Source organism: Podarcis muralis, chromosome 1 (assembly GCF_964188315.1).
Source record: "Podarcis muralis chromosome 1, rPodMur119.hap1.1, whole genome shotgun sequence".
NCBI classification, from domain to species: Eukaryota; Metazoa; Chordata; class Lepidosauria; order Squamata; family Lacertidae; genus Podarcis; species Podarcis muralis.
The window spans coordinates 64081479-64100417 of record NC_135655.1 but is presented as its reverse complement, the minus strand read 5'-3'; the positions used below and the strand labels follow the sequence as shown (position 1 = coordinate 64100417).

The window sequence follows — 18939 nt, the reverse complement described above, 5'->3', positions numbered from 1 at the left end:
GCTGGAACTGCCTGGTTAATGCATTTAACTGGAATATAACTTGCTTCCTTAGACGCTTATACCAGGGATGCATTATGAGAAATATTCTGAAATATGCTCAATTCCTAAAGACTGGTAGAAAGGATACACTTTAATGACTGTGAAGTGTTTATAAATATGCGGCAGTATATCTTTGACACAGATTACTCAAAACCTGTATCTAAAATGCAGCAACAGAATGTAGCAAAGGGCATAACTTAAGTAATTAAGAACATTTAACGAAACTGCTTTAAATACTGTCAAATGAGAAATGGCTAAACTAAGTCATTATTATCACCCAAGTTCTACATTCATTAGAATTAGTATAACAGCTACCACCTAATGCTTTGTCAAAAGTAATTTAGTGTTTTTACTGCTTAATGGAGACGGAGTAATCAGTATAAATAATGTATCTAAATATGGAAGTGGGTAAGAGCAAATGAAGTGTTTCGGTCAAACAAAAAGCATTTTGAAAAAAGACCACTGAGCTACCACTCCGGCTTCTGCTCTCAAAAGCTGCTGCTGCTGCTACTACTACAGCACTCCTTGGCAGGAACCTACCACGCCGCTGCAGGTCATACTCTTTTTTTGTCTCTTCATTCCCTAGAATTTTCCACGCTCGATCAATTTCGATGAACCTCTGCATGCGCGCCTCCACTTCTCCTGCTGGCACATCTGCGCTCTGTTTGTCTGGATGATACTGCCAATCAAAAGAAGGAAAGGGGAAGGGGAGGGGGGTGGAAGGGGGAAATCAATAGTAAATATGAGATCTATTTTAAGTGTATGGAGGATGTATAGGTCTGAACTATGGTGCCAAGGAAAACAAACAAAGGAAGCAGCATTGGCCACAAGAGATTGCTGCCAGGTTAATTAGACCACTGGAATAGCAGCAAATACACCAGTGGCACAAATGTCACAATGTGCACTGACAGCATTTTCTGGATAATTTGCTGATGGAATCATTGGTCTTATGGACAATTTACCTAGAGAGAATGACTAATGCAAACAGAAATAGGTATGGGCAATTAAAAATAAAAAATAGGAGTAAGGGGAAGACTATTTAGATTTAACATTAATTTTTTTAGCCTCATGTAAATAACATACAATTTTTCTGTGGTTACTTTTTTAATATTTAGGTTTTGGCGTTGAAACAGTCAACAGAAGATACAAAATAGGATATAAATTTACCATAAATGTAATTCTATTTTTAATCTATCATTCACCATCTTTAATTTATTCCAACCCAGTGAATAAAAAGCCTTTCCAAATTTCTGAAGTCATGGGTCACTGGATACAACATTTTGTGCTGTTTTCAGTTTTGAAATAATGTTTGGGGACAGGGCTAAAAGGTAACATGCGTAAGGGCAAAATGATATAGTAATTTCTGCATTAGTTTTGCTGAACACAGGATTGTAAAATTAATTAGAGTTTAGTAAATATATAAGAAATGATCTGAATTTCTAGTATTTGTATAGGTGTCACCAAAAGAAACCACCTCCCCAAACAACATAAAATTCTAATGCCATTTGTCACAGTTCTCTCACTTATTCTTTTTAAAAACATATATCCTACCGTTAACTTAAGTCGAAACATCTCCACAATGTAAGATAATGATTATTTAAACTAAGGTATAAAATTCTGAGCAAGCACCATTCCAAATGAAAAAGTCATACATGGGTTTAGAATTTGTAATGTATAAAGGAGAAAAACAGCTTGGCATGACTATTATTTTGTGTGTGTGTGGATTGTGTGCACAGTCTTAGATTATAATGACCAACGAGTCTTCTTCACACCATTTGGCAACTACTTTTCAGTAGCTACTAGGAATATGGGCAGAGATTTCCAAGTTTGTCTTTCAACAGAAAGTTCCTTCTCTGTCCCCAATGCTTCCAACATCTTTCCCTAGACTTGGAGGACAACATCTGTTCACAGATGCAAACTGGCCATCTCTTTTTATATGTGATCCCACCTAAAGGAGGGATCGTGTGGCAAAGTCTCAATGTGAAATGTGGTCCCAAGTTATTGCAAAAGATGCAACTGGAACTATAGACATATCTGCAGTGATTTGTCTCCATATTCATTCTATGTCATAATCTACAGCGAACGGGTTCTCTGGAAGGAAGAAAGCAACCTGCTTGGATGTGTGACTTGGTCTCCTTTAATGTAATGGCACGAACCATGAAAAAAAAATGTTAACTACTTCAAATTTCTATAATGATTTGTCTTTTTTCACTACCCTGATCCAGCTCAGGAGATCCTAGTCTTACATCTTAGCATACAAACAGGCTTTCGTGCACTTGCTGAATCAGAAAACATGGTTGCAAATTGAATATGCAATGAAATTCACATATGAATCGGTAACCTTCAACCACCTTTCGTTAATCATCTTTAAAAATATTACTAAGTATAACTGGGGTTAGAATGGTGTGTTGTTTTCTGAGGAGTGAAAAGCAAGTCATTAATATTTAAAAGAATTACTCAAAAATACCATGAAAATGAGACTTGTCTGTCAAAAAATGAGAGTGCAGGAACCTTCTTCAGTAAATACCTTTGAAATTAATAGACGCAAACTGCCTGAAATCAAAGCTATAAATACTGTATGTACCAAAACAGACCACAAAACAATAATGTATGGGACAAAATAGTCTTATAATACTAGTTATTAAATTTCTCTCATTATTATGGGTGGAATCCAATGAAGTCTAACCCCGCTGCGCACACTCCAAATCTCTTCCTTAACTCTCTAGAGAGGGTTTTGGGTATCACTCCATATGATTAATCTTAGCAAATTCTCTTGGGTTTGGGAAGAAAACAAAATGATAGGATAACTTTCCTGTTCTGGATAACTTTTATTACGCAGCTATGTTTGCACTTCTAAATAAATAGCATTGCTATCGGAACACACAGCACTTAGGCATGCTGCTGCTGTGCAACAGCATCCCATTTTTTCCATAATATACACACATTTCTGAGACAATCCAATTTAGATTTCCCTTTTAACATGTTATTGCCTTACAGTGCAACTTTTGCATATCTAGTCAGCAGGAAGCCCCAATGAGGCTGACAAGGCAAGTACAGGGGAGGGAAACCTCTAGCCCACAGTCTCTCTCTCCCAATTCCTGCATAGCAATTGGGCGTTAAAAAAAAAGTTCTTTGAGGCCAACTGCAGTTTTTTAATTGCTGTGAAGGGCAATTTTGGGGGAGGGCAGCAACTAAGGAAGGAAGGGTTAACCCTCTCATCTTTGTGCAATTGCCCTTGAAAACTACCCCACACAGCCATTTCATGACTAAAAAACTTACACTGATGCCAATGGTACCAAACGTTTCCAAAGTCCACTTGCTGCATTGGGGTGGGGTGGGGGAGTGATTTGGGAAGGGGTGGGGTCACAGCTGGGTAGGGGAGGACTAACTCAGGCAGAATAAGATTCCCTACCCTTGGAGTATACATGAGTTTGACCAAGCTGCGGGAGGCAGTGGATGACAGGAGTGCCTGGTGTGCTCTGGTCCATAGCATAGCTATCAACTTTTCCCTTTTCTTCTTTTTTTTTAAATATATTTATTAAAATTTTCATATAAAACATGCATTTGAAAAACACAACTCATCATTGTCCATTTAACATCTCTCAATTGTTACATAGGACTCCCCCACACCTCCCGCGTACACTTGCATCATTATTAAATTAATTTCAAACAAATTATCATTTTACTCATAATCTTAATTTTGGTTAGCATATAATTCATCCTTAAATCTAATTTAGTGATAGACAGTTATTTTCTGCTCTGGCATCCGGTTCAACACTCAACCAAATTACAATATTTTTGTAAGTAAATCTTAAATTTCTTCCAGTCTTCTTCCATCCTTTCTTCTCCCTGGTCTCGAATTCTGCCGGTCATCTCAGCTAGCTGCATATAGTCCATCAGCTGCATCTGCCATTCTTCCACAGTGGGTAGCTTCTGAGTTTTCCAATTCTTGGCAATCAATATTCTTGCTGCTGTTGTTGCATACATAAAGAATGTTCTGTCCTTTTTTAACACACTCTGGCCGACGATACCCAAGAGGAAGGCCTCTGGTTTCTTAGTAAAGGTGTATTTAAACACCTTTTTTAATTCATTATATATTGTCTCCCAGAAGGCCTTCACTCTAGGGCAGGTCCACCAGAGGTGAAAAAATGTTCCTTCATTTTCCTTACATTTCCAACATTTACTATCAGACGAATGGTATATTTTGGCTAATTTAACAGGGGTCATGTACCATCTATACATCATTTTCATCACATTTTCCTTCAACGCATTACATGCAGTGAAGTTCAGCCCAGAGGTCCACAACCTTTCCCAATCTTCAAACATAATATTGTGCCCAATGTCCTGGGCCCATTTTATCATTGTTGATTTTACCATTTCGTCTTGTGTGTTCCATTTCAGCAGCAAGTTATACATTTTTGAAAGTACTTTAGTCTTAGGTTCTAGCAGTTCAGTTTCTAACTTTGACTTTTCCACTTGGAATCCTAACTTTTTGTCATTTTTAAACACTTCTTTAATCTGAGCATAGTGTAACCAGTCTCGCACTTTATCTCTCATCTTCTCTAAACTCTGCAATTTCCAATTGTCACCATCTTTTTCTATTATCTCCCAGTATTTTGGCCAATTGGCCTCCATATTGGCTCTTTTTCGAGCCTTGGCCTCCAGGGGTGACAGCCACCTCGGAGTTTTACTCTCCAATAAGTCTTTGTATTTTATCCAGACATTAAAAACTGATTTTCTGACAATATGGTTCTTAAAGGCCTTATTTATCTTAGCTTTGTCATACCATAAATAAGCATGCCATCCAAACGCATTATTAAAGCCTTCCAAGTCCAAGACATCCGTATCTTCAAGAAGTAACCAGTCTTTTAGCCAGCAGAACGCTGCAGCTTCATAATACAACTTTAAGTCTGGCAGGGCAAAGCCCCCTCTTTCTTTCACATCTGTTAGTATTTTAAATTTGATTCTGGGCTTTTTGCCCTGCCAGACAAATTTAGAGATATCTTTCTGCCACTTCCGAAAACACTCTGTCTTGTCTACAATCTGTAGTGTCTGAAACAAAAATAACATTTTTGGCAATACATTCATCTTGATGGCAGCTATTCGGCCTAACCAACTTTTCCCTTTTCTTGTGAGGAATCCTATTAGGAATAAGGGAATTTCCCTTAAAAAAAAAAAGGGAAACATTGACAGCTATAGTCCATAGGGTCATGAAGAGTCGGACACGACTAAACGACTAAACAACAACGCTTGGAGTATAGAATCCCAACCCTAGGATAGTTTGTGGAAAAGATATCAGAAGCCTGGGAACAGCAGCTTTTCCTGTGCCTTGCCTTTGTGTTGTGCACTCCCCCATCCAACACACTTCCAAAAATAAAGCAAAAATGCTTTGAAACCCCCCATTCCCCGAACTAGAATGGAGCAAAGGGACACTAATCCAACACTAGCCAACCAGGCACCACAGTAAGTCAGCAGATATAATTTGTATATATTATATTAAAAAAGCCAGCTGTATTATTTTGAATTTATTTAAAATATTTCTAAATCACTGTTCATCCAAGGATTCCAGGAAGGTGTACAATTAGCATTAATTCACACACAATAATAAATATTACAAAAGTCATAAGAAATAATGAACTGAAAGGTTTGATAAAAGCTAACTAGCAGGACAGCAAAAATGCCACATTTTTAAGTGTCTGGGCAAAAAACAATGTCTTAGTGCCAGTTGTACGTTTTGCAGGGAGGGCCTTCTAGAGCCAAGCCACTGCTACAGTGCAGGTTCTTTCCTTCGTGCATAAATAGCAACTTCCACTAGGAACTTCCTGTTTCAAAGTACAGTGGAACCACAAAGGCTCTGTTGAGACTAAGATCCTGAACTTGAAAAAGGTGCTGAGCACAGGAGTGAATTAAATGTTCTTCAGCAATGTTAAAGTAGGTGTATTTAGACTCAACATTCTAAATCTATTCCCAATTCTTGTCTGCTGCCGGGGGTGGGGTGGGGTACAGGATGAATTGCTTGCATAAGTAACATTGATTTTTCTGAAAATATGTTAGCACAATTGGGATCCAAATACTGGCTTCAAAAATCCCAAGTGTAAGAAAAGCCTAAAGAAAATGTATTCTAGGAAAGCAAGCATATGCCTTACTTCAACTGGCACCTTGCTGTTAAAAAGCTTGGGGTGTGGGCCTGAGAAATCCAGGATCAAATCCTTGTTAATCTGTCTACTTAAACACAATTATTACTTGGCCTAAGGGCATATGTTAGAGCATTCTTTTTTCTTTAACTTGGAGACACTAGGGTCCTTTAGATCTAATGGGTAATGCATGGGTAATTTGGATGACCTGAACAAGTCCCTTCCCCCACATGAACCCATCCACACAGATGGCCACTGGCAAAATTGCTTGCTTTCCATGGCACCCCACTTTAGAAGACTCTATCTAGGTTAGTTCACCTGTACCTAATTGCCTGCCTTTTTGGTACTGGACAAATACATATTTATTTTCCTAGTCTCTTAAAATACCAGCTGATATTTTTGTGTTTTATTTGGCTGCAATGATTCTTCTTGTCTTACTGCTTTCATTTGATATTTAAATGTTATTAGTCTAGTAGTGTGATCTGTGATATGTTTTTTTATGTCATAGCCACTCTTGAAGTAGTGATGCTGAAGGGTGAAATATGTTTAAAATATAAATAAATGAACAAATGATTTCTCCATGCTACACCATGAGGTGGGTGTACCTGATTTACCTGTTTTCCAGTGCTACAAGCACCTCATACAGTCTGAAAATAACTTTTTCATGCAGATCTGTAGCATAGTGTGGATTCATAGCAAGTTTATTTTTATACTGCTTTTCGGACTGAAGAATCCCAAGGCAAGATTCAGTTAAACGACAAAATTAAAAGACCAACATCTCAAGGATAGCAGGTGATGGGCCATAATTATAATACTAACTCCTCTACAGTTCCTCTGAGCTCCGATATAAAAATATAAATGGGGAATGTTCTTTTGTTTTGTACTTGGAGGCTGTGTGCATGTGTGGGAAAGTCTAAAGCAGCGCTACTATGGTGTTCACAGCAGCTTGTGCATCAAAATGCTTGAGTCTCACAATTTATATTTATTGGAATTAAAATAATGAAAGCAAAGTGGGAAAAAGTAAGGCAGGCAGTTTTACACTACTTAGCATTATTAAGCCAGGGGATTCAATTACATACTGCTACTGCAGAAAGAACATCTTACCTGTACATTTACCATTACAGAGATGTGGACAGAAACAACAAACTTGAATACTCAACTTTGCTAAGATTATGATATAATGTGGGATTATGATATAATGATATAATGTGGGAAAGCAACTCTTTCTGTCAACAAAGGATGCCTGTACAGTCACACCTTGGTTGACGAACACCTTGTGAATCAAACGTTTTGGCTCCCGAACGCCGCAAACCCGGGAGTGTTCCGGTTTGCGAACATTCTTTGGAACCCAAACATCCGATGCTGCTTCTGCGGCTTCCAATTGGCTGCAGGAGCTTCCTGCAGCCAATCGGAAGCTGTGCTTTGGTTTCTAAACCTTTTGGAAGTCAAACGGACTTCTGGAATGGATTCCATTCAACTTCCGAGGTACAACTGTAGTTACTTACAATTATAGTTGCCTCTTAAAATTAATTGTTTACAGTGGCTGAGGATTTAAAATGAATATGAAGGGCTGATTACCTGCTCAGAAGTAAGACCGTGTATGTTTGGTGGGGCTTATTCCCAGATAAAATATGTTTACTGTTGCACCCACCCAAACTCTGAGCGGTGCGAGATTCTAGGAGGTCCAGGCACACCCACAGGGTTCGGATTCCTCAGAATGAGGGACAGTAGAGACTGTGGTGTCTTTAGGATATATGGTTTATTCACACACATATATACAACATGAACATATGATGGAGGGGCTCACAGCATTAACACCCCAAGAGGATGTTGCTTCTCCCATAGCCGCAGCCTTGGATTCAAAAGAAAATCAGGCATGGCTCTGTCTCTTGCAGCTGCCCAGCCTGCAGTCTGCCATTTCTTGCTTCTAGCTCTCTCACACAAAACTCACGTCCAGTCTTTGCCTTTCTAACTACCAGTGAGTTGCGAGAAGCTGCCCACCGATATTCTGTCTGGCATAGAGTCATTTCCTTTGTTACCTTAATGGCCCATACTTAGAGGGTCCTTACGTCACCAGGAAGCTATCCTGGCTATTCCAAGAACTGAATCCATGCTGGATCCAGGAATTAGAAAGGGGCTCAGGAATACAGACAACCCCCCACCCTGGCAACTCAGCAATACTGAAACTATATGACTCAGTTCAAATATAGTAATATTCCTACTATTTGACTGTGTAAAAGTTCTATAAATTTCAGATAATAAAGCATTAGATCCACAAAATGTTTTACTGTTACATTTCAAGTTTTTAATTCCCACAGTGCTATATCATAATGGCTTAGTTTGGGTGATGTTATTCCTAGTTTATTAGTTTTTAAGGGAAATGAAGTTTCAAATGAAGTGACACCATATTTTTTTAGCCATACTCACATTTTCAGTGGTAGTAAGTTTTGAAATTTCCTACTAGCCATGATCTAGCACATGCTCACAGCTCAATCTTTGTGCAAGAAGATTTGGAAGGATTTGAGGAAGGGTGGGGGAGGAGGAGTTGCTGAAAAGGAGAAAGGACATGCACAATTAGTGTGCACACATCCCTTTGAATGACTAATGTCTCAACAAATGAAACTGATCTGTAAAAATGTTACTTGGGGGGGGGGGAGAGAAAGATTGCTCATACTTTGTAAACCAAGAAAATCTTTAATAAAAATACATTAAAAAAAATTACTACCACTGTCCTTTGGTGTAGCTAAAGCTTTTTTGCAGCATAGTATTAAAAACTAAAGTGTGGAAAACATCAGTATCTGGTTACAAATGGAGGGAATTAATATGATTTAAGTATAAGGGGCCTACATTCACCCAAATACTTTGATTTTTGTAGCCAATATTCATAGCTGCATTTCATATACCATGCACTCCAAAATGTGGCTAATTATTTAAGATACCTACTATATCAAGGTAAAACATACAGCACATAGATCTGCTGTGAAATAGTTCTTCCAATTTGTGAGAGAAGTCACCAGAGGGAGGTGGACAAAGCCTGAAAAACCAACTCAGTTAGTCAAATGAGAAGTCAACAGAAATAGCAGCAGCAGTAGTAGTCAAAGTAATAATAATAGTAATAGTAATTTCACAAGCCAGCAAATGGCAATCAAAGATACAGACATCTGAACTTCATGGGGCGAGACATTCCATAACACTGGGAAGGCCCTGAGTTCCACTGGCAGTGGAGCAATTTTCACTAATTCTTCCGCCTCTCTGTCATCTCCTGTGATCTCTTGAAAAGCTACTGCAAAGGGCGGGTGGAATCTCCTAAACAGTGTGGGTGGTGGTTGTAGGCGGAAAGAAGAACTGGTGAAAGTACCAATCCTGGCCATGTTCCTCCAGCGAAGTACCGGTACTTCTCCTGGATTCTGGTTCACTCCATGAACTGAAGGAGCCCTTCTGTTGCAAAGAGTCAAGGCTGGATTTACTGCACCATTGCCAACCCTGATCAATCTTACTTCCACCACAGGTGAGACACAGAGAAGTACTTCCTTACCAGATCTTAATACGTACAAGACGATCTGCCAGGTCCAAGTCAAAGGTTCCTCTTACAAAGGAAAGAACCAACAGTTTGTATAGTGACAGGAAACAAGCTGGTAACTAGTGTGGGTGATGCTGGATAGTAATGTTATCCTATAAGTTACTGCTACTATCAGGAACAACAAAAATTTCAGAAGAATTTCAAAACTAACCTCAAGTAGAGTGCACAGTAGTAATCCAATCTAGATGCATGCGACCACTGTAAGGTCTGACATCATCAGAAATAGACACTTGAAGCCCCAAACGGGCAAGGCACTCCTGGAACACAGTTGCCATCAAGGAATCCATGTTTAAAGCTAAATAAATTTATGGATTCTTTAGGGGAGTACTGTACTATATAAAACAGTTTTAATTAGCACAAATGCTGTTCTTACATCAGGAAGTTTCTAGCAAGGCTGCACTGATACCTTGGCTTATATATTTAAAATGGCTTAGATCCAGAGTTGCCCTTCTGTGAATTTCAGGGTTGCATCCAGAGAAGCCACTGAGAGTGGCTGGGGCAACCCAGTCAGATGGGTGGGATGCAAATAATAAAATTATTTAAATTATTATCTTCTACTCATGGAATCTCCTGTACAAAGAAGGGCAAGGGATTTTGGCCAATCCCTCTCTTCCTCCTCTGCCCTTCCCACTGTTCTGGAGACTCTCCAATTTTCCAGAGCAGATATTCTGGAGTCTGCAGGCAGGAAGAGGAAATCAGCAAAAATAAATAGTCTCCCCTTCCATTCTGAGAGTGGAGCTCAAGGAACATTTTTGAGAGAAAAAAATATTTTTATTCCACCTTCTGGAATAACCTCAGTGACTGACAAGAAAAACACTAAAATACATACATCTCTAACCTACAGGAGGGGGAAACCTACAATTGGCTGGTGACTAAAAATTAAAACCTAGATTAAACAAAACCAGAACAGCAAATGACCCAAATAACTGTTATATGCACAGCGACAGGGATGAGTGATGGAGGTGGAGGGGTCACGATCCAAAGACATGTTCTTATGACATGCTTCACAAGTATAAATTAAAAAGATGAACCCCCGCCCCCTTTGTTATGGTGTGCCCATTGCTAGTGGCATAATGTGCTTTAAAATAATTAAAGATTCAGGCTGCAATTGTAAACTGACTTGCCTGGGAGTAAGCCCTATTGAAAACAACAGGACTTACTTCTGAATAGGCATGGTAAGGATTGAGTTGTAAATCATAGTGCAGGGTGCAAACATATCCTTTAGTACACCCCGTTAACCTGAGGCAGAGCAAGCAAGCAAGCATTTGTGCTTATAAAGTTGGAGAGGCTCGATATTACAGGTCTGAGAACGAGGTAAAGCACCAACTAGCCAGTTCCCAGCAAAATCAGTGGGGGCTTCTCAACACTTCACAAGACCAGTTCCTCAGCCAAGCAAAATCCATTTGAAGTGTTTTTCTTTAGCTACTATACAGACTTAATGACTTGCACATAAAAGGTCTTGTACAACAGCTAGCCTGAAGCAACAGTGCACTCTTTGCTCTGTGGCCTACATGGTTCATCAGGTACTAATTAGGTAGCATGTTCTGTCAACGCTTTCATGCTTTTCTTCTATTAATTGATCATTCTGCCAAATTAATGACATTGCTGTACCAGCTTTGAATTCCCTTAGCTCCTTTACCTGTGAGACACGCAGAAGCAAAAGAATACCCCAAAAGGTCACAAGTTAACTGTCCCTGTTCAAGATTTGACGTCAACGTTAAAAACATTTTGCTGAAAGGTTAATTACATCTACCTAGTCTCTATAAACATCTCCTTGAGACTAAATCATACCCCTCTTATCAAACTAACTAAAAGAACATAACTAGTACACAATATTAGGAGCATGGATATAGCTGAAAAGAATAAAATAGTGTCAAAACACTCCATTAGATATTTAAAAATAGTCTAAAGGAGAAAGGAAAAGGAGTAAAAAGGAAAAAGGAGGGAGAAACAAAGACTGCATGCAATATTAGTTAGCTTTGACTAATTGTAAAAGAAATTAACCCTAAGTGTGACACACTTCTAATTAGCAGGACACAATCACCTTCTCTAGTTGTTTAATAAAAAGAGTTTACACATACATGTGGAAATTTTGCATTTGGACTCAAGGGAGAGAATCATATCTACACATTTCTCAGGGCAATCCTTTAAAGTATGTTTAAAACAGCATTATTTTCAGTCACCCTTATGTCCATTCAAACTGCAAGTACAGCAATGTGCACTAAATTATTATTTAAAAGTCATTATTAACTCTGTCACAAAACAATTTATAAATTTCAAAATCACATATTTTTAAGATATAAGGCATATATTATGAACAATTAGAACATTATAAATAATTGAGACATAATGTTTCATCCATTTTTACCTGCATTAGGACATAAAGTAAAAACAAAACAAAACGAGGGACAAAGAGTTCTCATCAAATACAACACACTACTGCCACCTAATGCATGCTCAAATAATACTTCCAAAGGCATTGAGTTTTCTCCACACTATTTATAAAACACAGCAATACCAGTGGACCTATTTATTTCATTTGGTTATCATCTTTTTAATTAATGCTTTCAGATTTATAATTTCTCCCACCCAGATGTTTCCCTTAGACAAGCATAAACATACATTCTTTCAAATATACAAGCTAGGAAGTAGGGACCACAAACTCTGCAGATGAACAAAAGCAAAGCATTTCAATTGCAGCAACAATAAAAAATATGCAGAAAATTAGCAAACATGTGCATATAATCAGAAATCACGCTGTGGGTAGTTACATAGTGGTACAGTTGCTATTTTGAAAGATTGGTGTTATATGGAAAAAACTAACTAATTTCTCAACGTATGAAGAGGTGCTTAGAAAAGGGTTAAAAAAACACAACCAAACTGCCAGGTTCATCTATGCATGTTCTAATGATCACAAAATGACCTTTTAGTCTTCTTATGGACTCAGTTTTGAAATTTGATCTCTCTGAGTTCCCATCACCAACCTACAAGTTATGACCACTGCCTCAGTGAGGTTCTGAACTCATTTAAATACACATATACCTCTAGACATAAAACCTCAGTTTGGGCTTCAGTGCAGCTGTACACATAGTAGGCACAATTAACAGCATTGCTGGCTTTCCCACTGGAAAATCTCTCAGATATTTCAAGGACACTACAGATTCATCAGTCTCTGAGGATGGGCCATCTAAACGGGCCCACCACTTACAGGGGGGAATTGCCATCATCAGTTCAAACTTAACCAGATAATGGTCAGACCTTTATCCCTCATATTGATAGGGGTACAAACTACATCGAGGGTTCGTGCCCTGCCTGGTGTGTTTAGAAAATAATAATAGTAACAACAACAAACAAACAAACAACAATTTTATTATTTATGCCCCACCCATCTGGCTGGGTTTCCCCAGCCACTCTGGGTGGTTTCCAGAAAAATATAAATAATAATAAATGTCAAACATTAAAAATTTCCCGACACAGGGCTGCCTTCAGATGTCTTCTAAAAGTTGCGTGGTTCTTTATCTCATTGACATCTGATGGAAGGGCATTCCACAGGGAGGGCGCCACTGCCGAGAAGGCCCTCTGCCTGGTTCCCTGTTACTTCACTTCTTGCAGTGAGGGACTGCGAAACATCCGTGAAGGATGGAATCCAGACCCAATGGAGACCACATTGCAGGGGAGGGGTTTTCCTCACTTAAAAAGTCAGGTTAAAAGAGTATTTACCTCAAGTTTTAAACATGACTTTTTTTAAAAAAATGGGACAAATAGTGGTGGGGTATGTGTTGATTTTCAGTGGGGAAAGTTCTATGGATTGAACTGAGGATAAAAACAAGAGAATAATGAGAGAGAGAGAGAAAGAGAGAGAGAGAGAGACATTTTGCTAGTAATCATTTGCTGGACTTCGGTTCCCCAGCTCTAAAGTTCAAGTCCACATTTACCCTGAACTTACTAGGTGGCCATGAGCTTAGCATAAATTACCGTATCCTTCTGTAAAATGGAAATAATAGCTTTGAATTCTGGGATTGCTGCATCTCTCTCTCTCTCTTAAAAAAAGCTGGGGGTGGGGAAGTGTAAACATTGGGGGGGGGGATCTTTCCCCCAAAGTAGCAATTTCAGTAAACCTTCTTCTCTCTCCTCAGTCCAAATGCAAAATATCCTATCTCACAAGGCTAATATGAGGGTAAGTAGTTATAAAAACCAATAACAAAATGTTAACAATGCTACAGAAATGATTCACAACTGTCCTTTTAAGCTGAACTACTGAGATCTGCTGACCTACTATTCTCAGTACAGCCCAACATATCCCATATAAAAGGAAACCTATTTTCCTTCCCACAAATACTTTAAAAGTCTCTAAGTCACAGGTGGCTAACTTTTTTCTACCTGGAGGGTTTGGCACCTTTCCAAGGGCCATATAGCAGTGCTAGACCTGGCCAAAGTTGTTGTGCCCAATGCACTCACCACACACAAGCAGACCAGCCAGTAGATAGGAAGGTCCAGCATCTCCACTGTGCCACTGGGGTAGGAGGCTCTCCTCCAGTCCTGGGGAGCACTGCTGCATAAGACAAAGCATGTCTGCACTCATGCATTTCATAGAACATTACCTAATTAATGAAAAGTGTAATATTTGGAGATGTGTGGCTTGCACGCAAACATTTTTGTGGGTGATCACTGACCATTTAAAAGCACGCAATGTCCCTCCTGCATGCTCAAAAGATCCAGTGGAGATCCCACTTTGGCTCCATGATACATACTGAACACATTTATAATAAAACATGTCTTATTCCATGAAACTGGGGAAAAATCATTAAATGTAAAATGGAAGAAGCCCTCAAAATGGTGGTGAAAATTGGAAACTTTTCAATGATTAACTATTAATTAAAATTATGAAGTTATGATGATAAAAAGTGGAGACAGCTGGCAACCCTGAAAAAAAACACGTCAGTGTGTTTTTGCAATAAAAAGAATTCTCTGTTGAACACAAAGCTAACTATGCTACTACTTCAGAAAAATTAGCTTTGTTAGACAGATAATGCACACACATTCCTCAGTCAATACACATACACATTTTGATGTAAACAAACTCTCAGAATACCAATGGCCTTTGAGGAAAGTCTCTTTTCAAATGCAAATGTAAGTCCTTCACTTACAAAGATATAAAGAAGCGGTCTTAGACAACATTTTTGTCCATGGCACAGGTGAAAAGGTCCATCAATATCAGGGCTGAGCTGCAGTTAATAAATTGCAAAGTTTAAGCTATTAAAGAAGTAGATGAAAAAAGGGAAATTAGACCTAAGAACAACTTTCCATTCATTATGTCTGAGTGAAGAGAGGGTAGCCAGAAAGAGTTAACTTTTGTGCTTCTATGTCAGAAGGCAGGGCTTAAAATCCTATGTTAAGAGGTGAGAAGCAACTTCACTTCCCAGGTAAAGATGTTGCCTGAACTTCTTGGAACCTGTGCAACTCTTATTTAAGATATTTATATGCCACTTAATCATCAGTATTTCTTGGTGGTGTACATAATAATACATCATAGAGAGAACAGAACAATGACAAGTCATCATGAAAGAAAGAAAGACTTTATTAGGGGCCTGAAGTTCAGCAATGTCAGTACCTGAATATTCTCATTAACTTGACCTTAAAAGTTGTTCTTTTTTTAAAATCATACTGCATATAGAATCACAGGTGAAAATTAGAGGAAAGTCATCACAGAGCAGAACTTACTAAGTCTCAGTCCTTTATATTTAACAGTGTAATCCTAGGTACCGTACTTTTCCATCTATAAGACGCCCCCATGTATAAGACGCACCCTATTTTGGGGGCCTCAAAATTTAGAAAATGGGGGGGTTGAGCTTTGGGGGGGATTATTTGAGGGGAATGCCAGAAATTGCTCACCCGCCAGAACGCAGCACACAACCACTTGAGTTTCAGAAACCACCTATCAGCTGGCTGTTCGCCACTATTACTCCTCCCGATTGCTGCTGCAGCAGCCAATAGATAGCTGCCCTTGTCACAGCAAGCAGGAGAGTGATTGGTGGACGTTGGCAGCAATCGGGCAGCTAACAGGTGGTTTCTGCAATGCGAGCGGTTGTGTGCTGCGTTCCAGTGTGAGCGATTTTTTGCATCCCTCCCCAACAATCAAGCAGCCAATCGCCGCTTACAATCTCAGGCTTGCGCCAAAAAAACATTCGCCTATCCCCCCTCAGCACTACCCATATATAAGACGACCCTAAATTTTGAACCTCATTTTTGGGTCAAAAAAGCTTGTCTTATACATGGAAAAATACAGTAGGTCTATTTATACGCAAGCCCTGCTGAATTCAATGAGACTTATACATAGGTAAGTGAATAGGACTGTAGCCTTAGTCACACAGAAGGCAAATAGGGAAAGAGGAAGAAACATGCACAGTTTCTTTCATGAATTTTATATTCTATCTTTGGTTAGAGGTCTGCTAGAAGGCACATATCTGAACTAAGTTATTATCAAAAGAGTGAACTGCATTTTAAATGTGGTAGATATTAAAGCTTTGAATCTTTCAAATATTATCCCCTATAATTGGCATCTATCATTCACTTTTAGAATACTCAAGTAAATTTGTTCAATACTTTAGAATGTATTATATAATCTGTACCAACAGTTTAAGAAAATAAATCACACAATTTAACCCAATCACAATGGGCACTAACCACTGCCAAAGCTGGCAGGCTTAATTTTAGATCTACCAGCTGTGCTAAGATGCATGTACATGTGACCGTAACACCCCTAAGTTCTCCCTGTCTATTACTTTCAAACAGACAGGCTATCAACTTGAACAACAATCCTGCTGTCAGACAGACCCTGGTTTTAGGAAAACTCAAGTACTCCAACTTTGTTATTTCAGAACTGGCCATTATGGCAATTTAAGTTTTAAAAGCCACTTGTTTGGAAGTAGAAGGGAGGTTTCAAAGAACAAAAGGGTCAACAAATATGGTTTGAAGTGTAGTTTAGCACACAGAAAGACCTTTTCATCCTGGTGTGTCTCTATTCTTAAGTCAGTGACCAGTAAAAATGTTCATATGCTAACACCTGTACATTTTCTTTTTTGCTGAAGCAAATGTGTGAACAATTTTTTGGAGGTTTGGCTGGTAGATAGATAAACCAACAGCGACTATACATTAGTAACTTAGGCCCAATGATCTATGGTCAACATTAAAGAATGAGAGTTAGAATAATATTAAATATGTGTCCCTTCCTCTTGGTTCTTCGTTCTCAAAACTAGCTAATAAATTAAAAGAACGTATGACAAATATATTCATTTGTAATGAATTTTCTTAAGCTAGAAGATCCCAAACAAAATGTTCACTTAAAAGAGTAAGTTACAGAAAATGTAAGTAAGTAAATAACTAAATAAATCAGTGAGGGTTTTTAAAATTAGACCCACCAATTCACATACAAAACACTAATTGCTAAACTTGAAGAAAAAAATTAAGACAGAACCAGAAAATAACTGTGCCCTAACTATAGAATGAAATCAACATAACCCTGATTTCAGATGTCACAAATGGACAGCCAGACCCAACAAGATGTACCACAGTAGGGTGCTTCAAAAGCAGAAAACTCATCAGGACTCAGGAAAGTGATCACGAGTATGGGGCAAAATAGTGTTTTAAGTGTTTTACCAGATATCATTTCCCTAAAGGATGACAGTCAACACCACAAAAATCTTTTGCAATAAGCAGGTTTAAGTATGAGTGTTTATGAGATAAAACATTAAGTTAAATCATAGCTGGCTAATGGATAACACCACACTCATCCTGGTGAGCATGGTGAACAGATTTATTGAAGTTTGTTGTTAACATTAGTCCCATACAGGTATTCTCCTCCTCACACAATTAGAATTGTGCAAGTGGAGAGTGAGGATGTGATAAGTACCATATTTTTCGCTCCATAAGATGCACCTTCTCCCGCTGGAGCCTTGGCAACGGGATAGTACCTGCAGTTCAGTCAGCCTGCCTCCAAAGGCAGCAGCAGCGAAACTGAACTCATCGGCTTTCCTGGCGGCTGTATTAACAGCCGCCGCCACTCTTTTCAATGAGCCTCATCCTCCAGCCGCAACATCTATCTCCCTGGGCAATGTTTGCTCAGATGTTACTTGGCTCTGGCGGTAGAACCTCTCTCTCTCTCTCTGGCCTGGCATAAAACCACAGCAAACACCTGCTGCAACTACAGCCACTCCCCGGGAGAGAGGACGCATGGGGAGGGGGGTGGGGAGAGAGAGAGAGAGAGAGAGAGAGAGAGAGAGAGAGCGCTTGTCTAGATCAGGCATTGTTGTTGTTAATTTGTATACTGTCCTCCACCCGAAGATCACAACATAAAAATGCAAAACAAAAACAGCAAAAGTGAAATTTGCCGCCTCGCCTTGCAAAGAAAACCCAAAAGTGTTGCCTGGCAGCCTTGCTTGCACATCCAAGGGATAAAAAGACCCGTTTCTTCTACAGTGGTACCTCGGGTTAAGAACTTAATTCATTCTGGAGGTCCGTTCTTAACCCGAAACTGCAATTAACCTGAGGTACCACTTTAGCTAATGGGGCCTCCCGCTGTAGCCATGCAATTTCTGTTCTCATCCTGAAGCAAAGTTCTTAACCCGAGGTACTATTTCTGGGTTAGCGGAGTCTGTAACCTGAAGTGTCTGTAACCTGAGGTACCACTGTGCTTCTGGGCAACGTCTCCCTCAGAGCCTTCAGACACACATGGGCACCTGGCAGCTAAACTTCGGTGTAAGAGGCAAATATATTGCTTGGCAGGAGCTCCCCGTCCCAATTTGACAGAGCGTGCAAGGGAGAAAGTCTGCACTGGCTCTTTGCTGCTCTCATGCAAGTCGCAGAGCCCCTCTGACGGAGGGAAATCTAAAGAGTGTTCTAAAGCCCTCTTCCCCCGCCTCGCCTCTCTCCACCCCCTCACGCGGGCAGGGGACGCTCACACGGGCGACGTGCCACACCCCCGCCGCTCCAGGAACCAAAGTCCCCAGCTATGCTGGGCCAGGGACCACACATTCGCTCCATAAGACGCACAGACATTTCCCCTTACTTTTTAGGAGGAAAAAGTGTGTCTTATGGAGTGAAAAACACGGTACTTCTGTCCCCTCCAGTGTTGCCTCATCACCCTCCAGGGCAGATATCTGTAGAGTGAAGCCTGCTGTACTTGTGGAA

General features: G+C 39.5%; 1 protein-coding gene across 5 annotated transcripts in view; it reads right to left on the bottom strand.

The window, feature by feature from the left end:
* Positions 1–18939, bottom strand: part of DNAJC24 (DnaJ heat shock protein family (Hsp40) member C24) — a 41542-nt gene that overhangs the window by 14057 nt on the left and 8546 nt on the right. For 4 of the 5 annotated variants that reach the window (XM_028729769.2, XM_028729762.2, XM_077929906.1 and 1 more), the window contains exon 3: positions 580–718. In XM_028729769.2, the coding sequence (XP_028585602.1) occupies positions 580–718 (139 nt within the window). Of the gene's footprint in view, positions 1–579; positions 719–14211; positions 14306–18939 lie in introns of all 5 variants that reach the window. The other variant, XM_028729789.2, reaches the window with a different exon arrangement.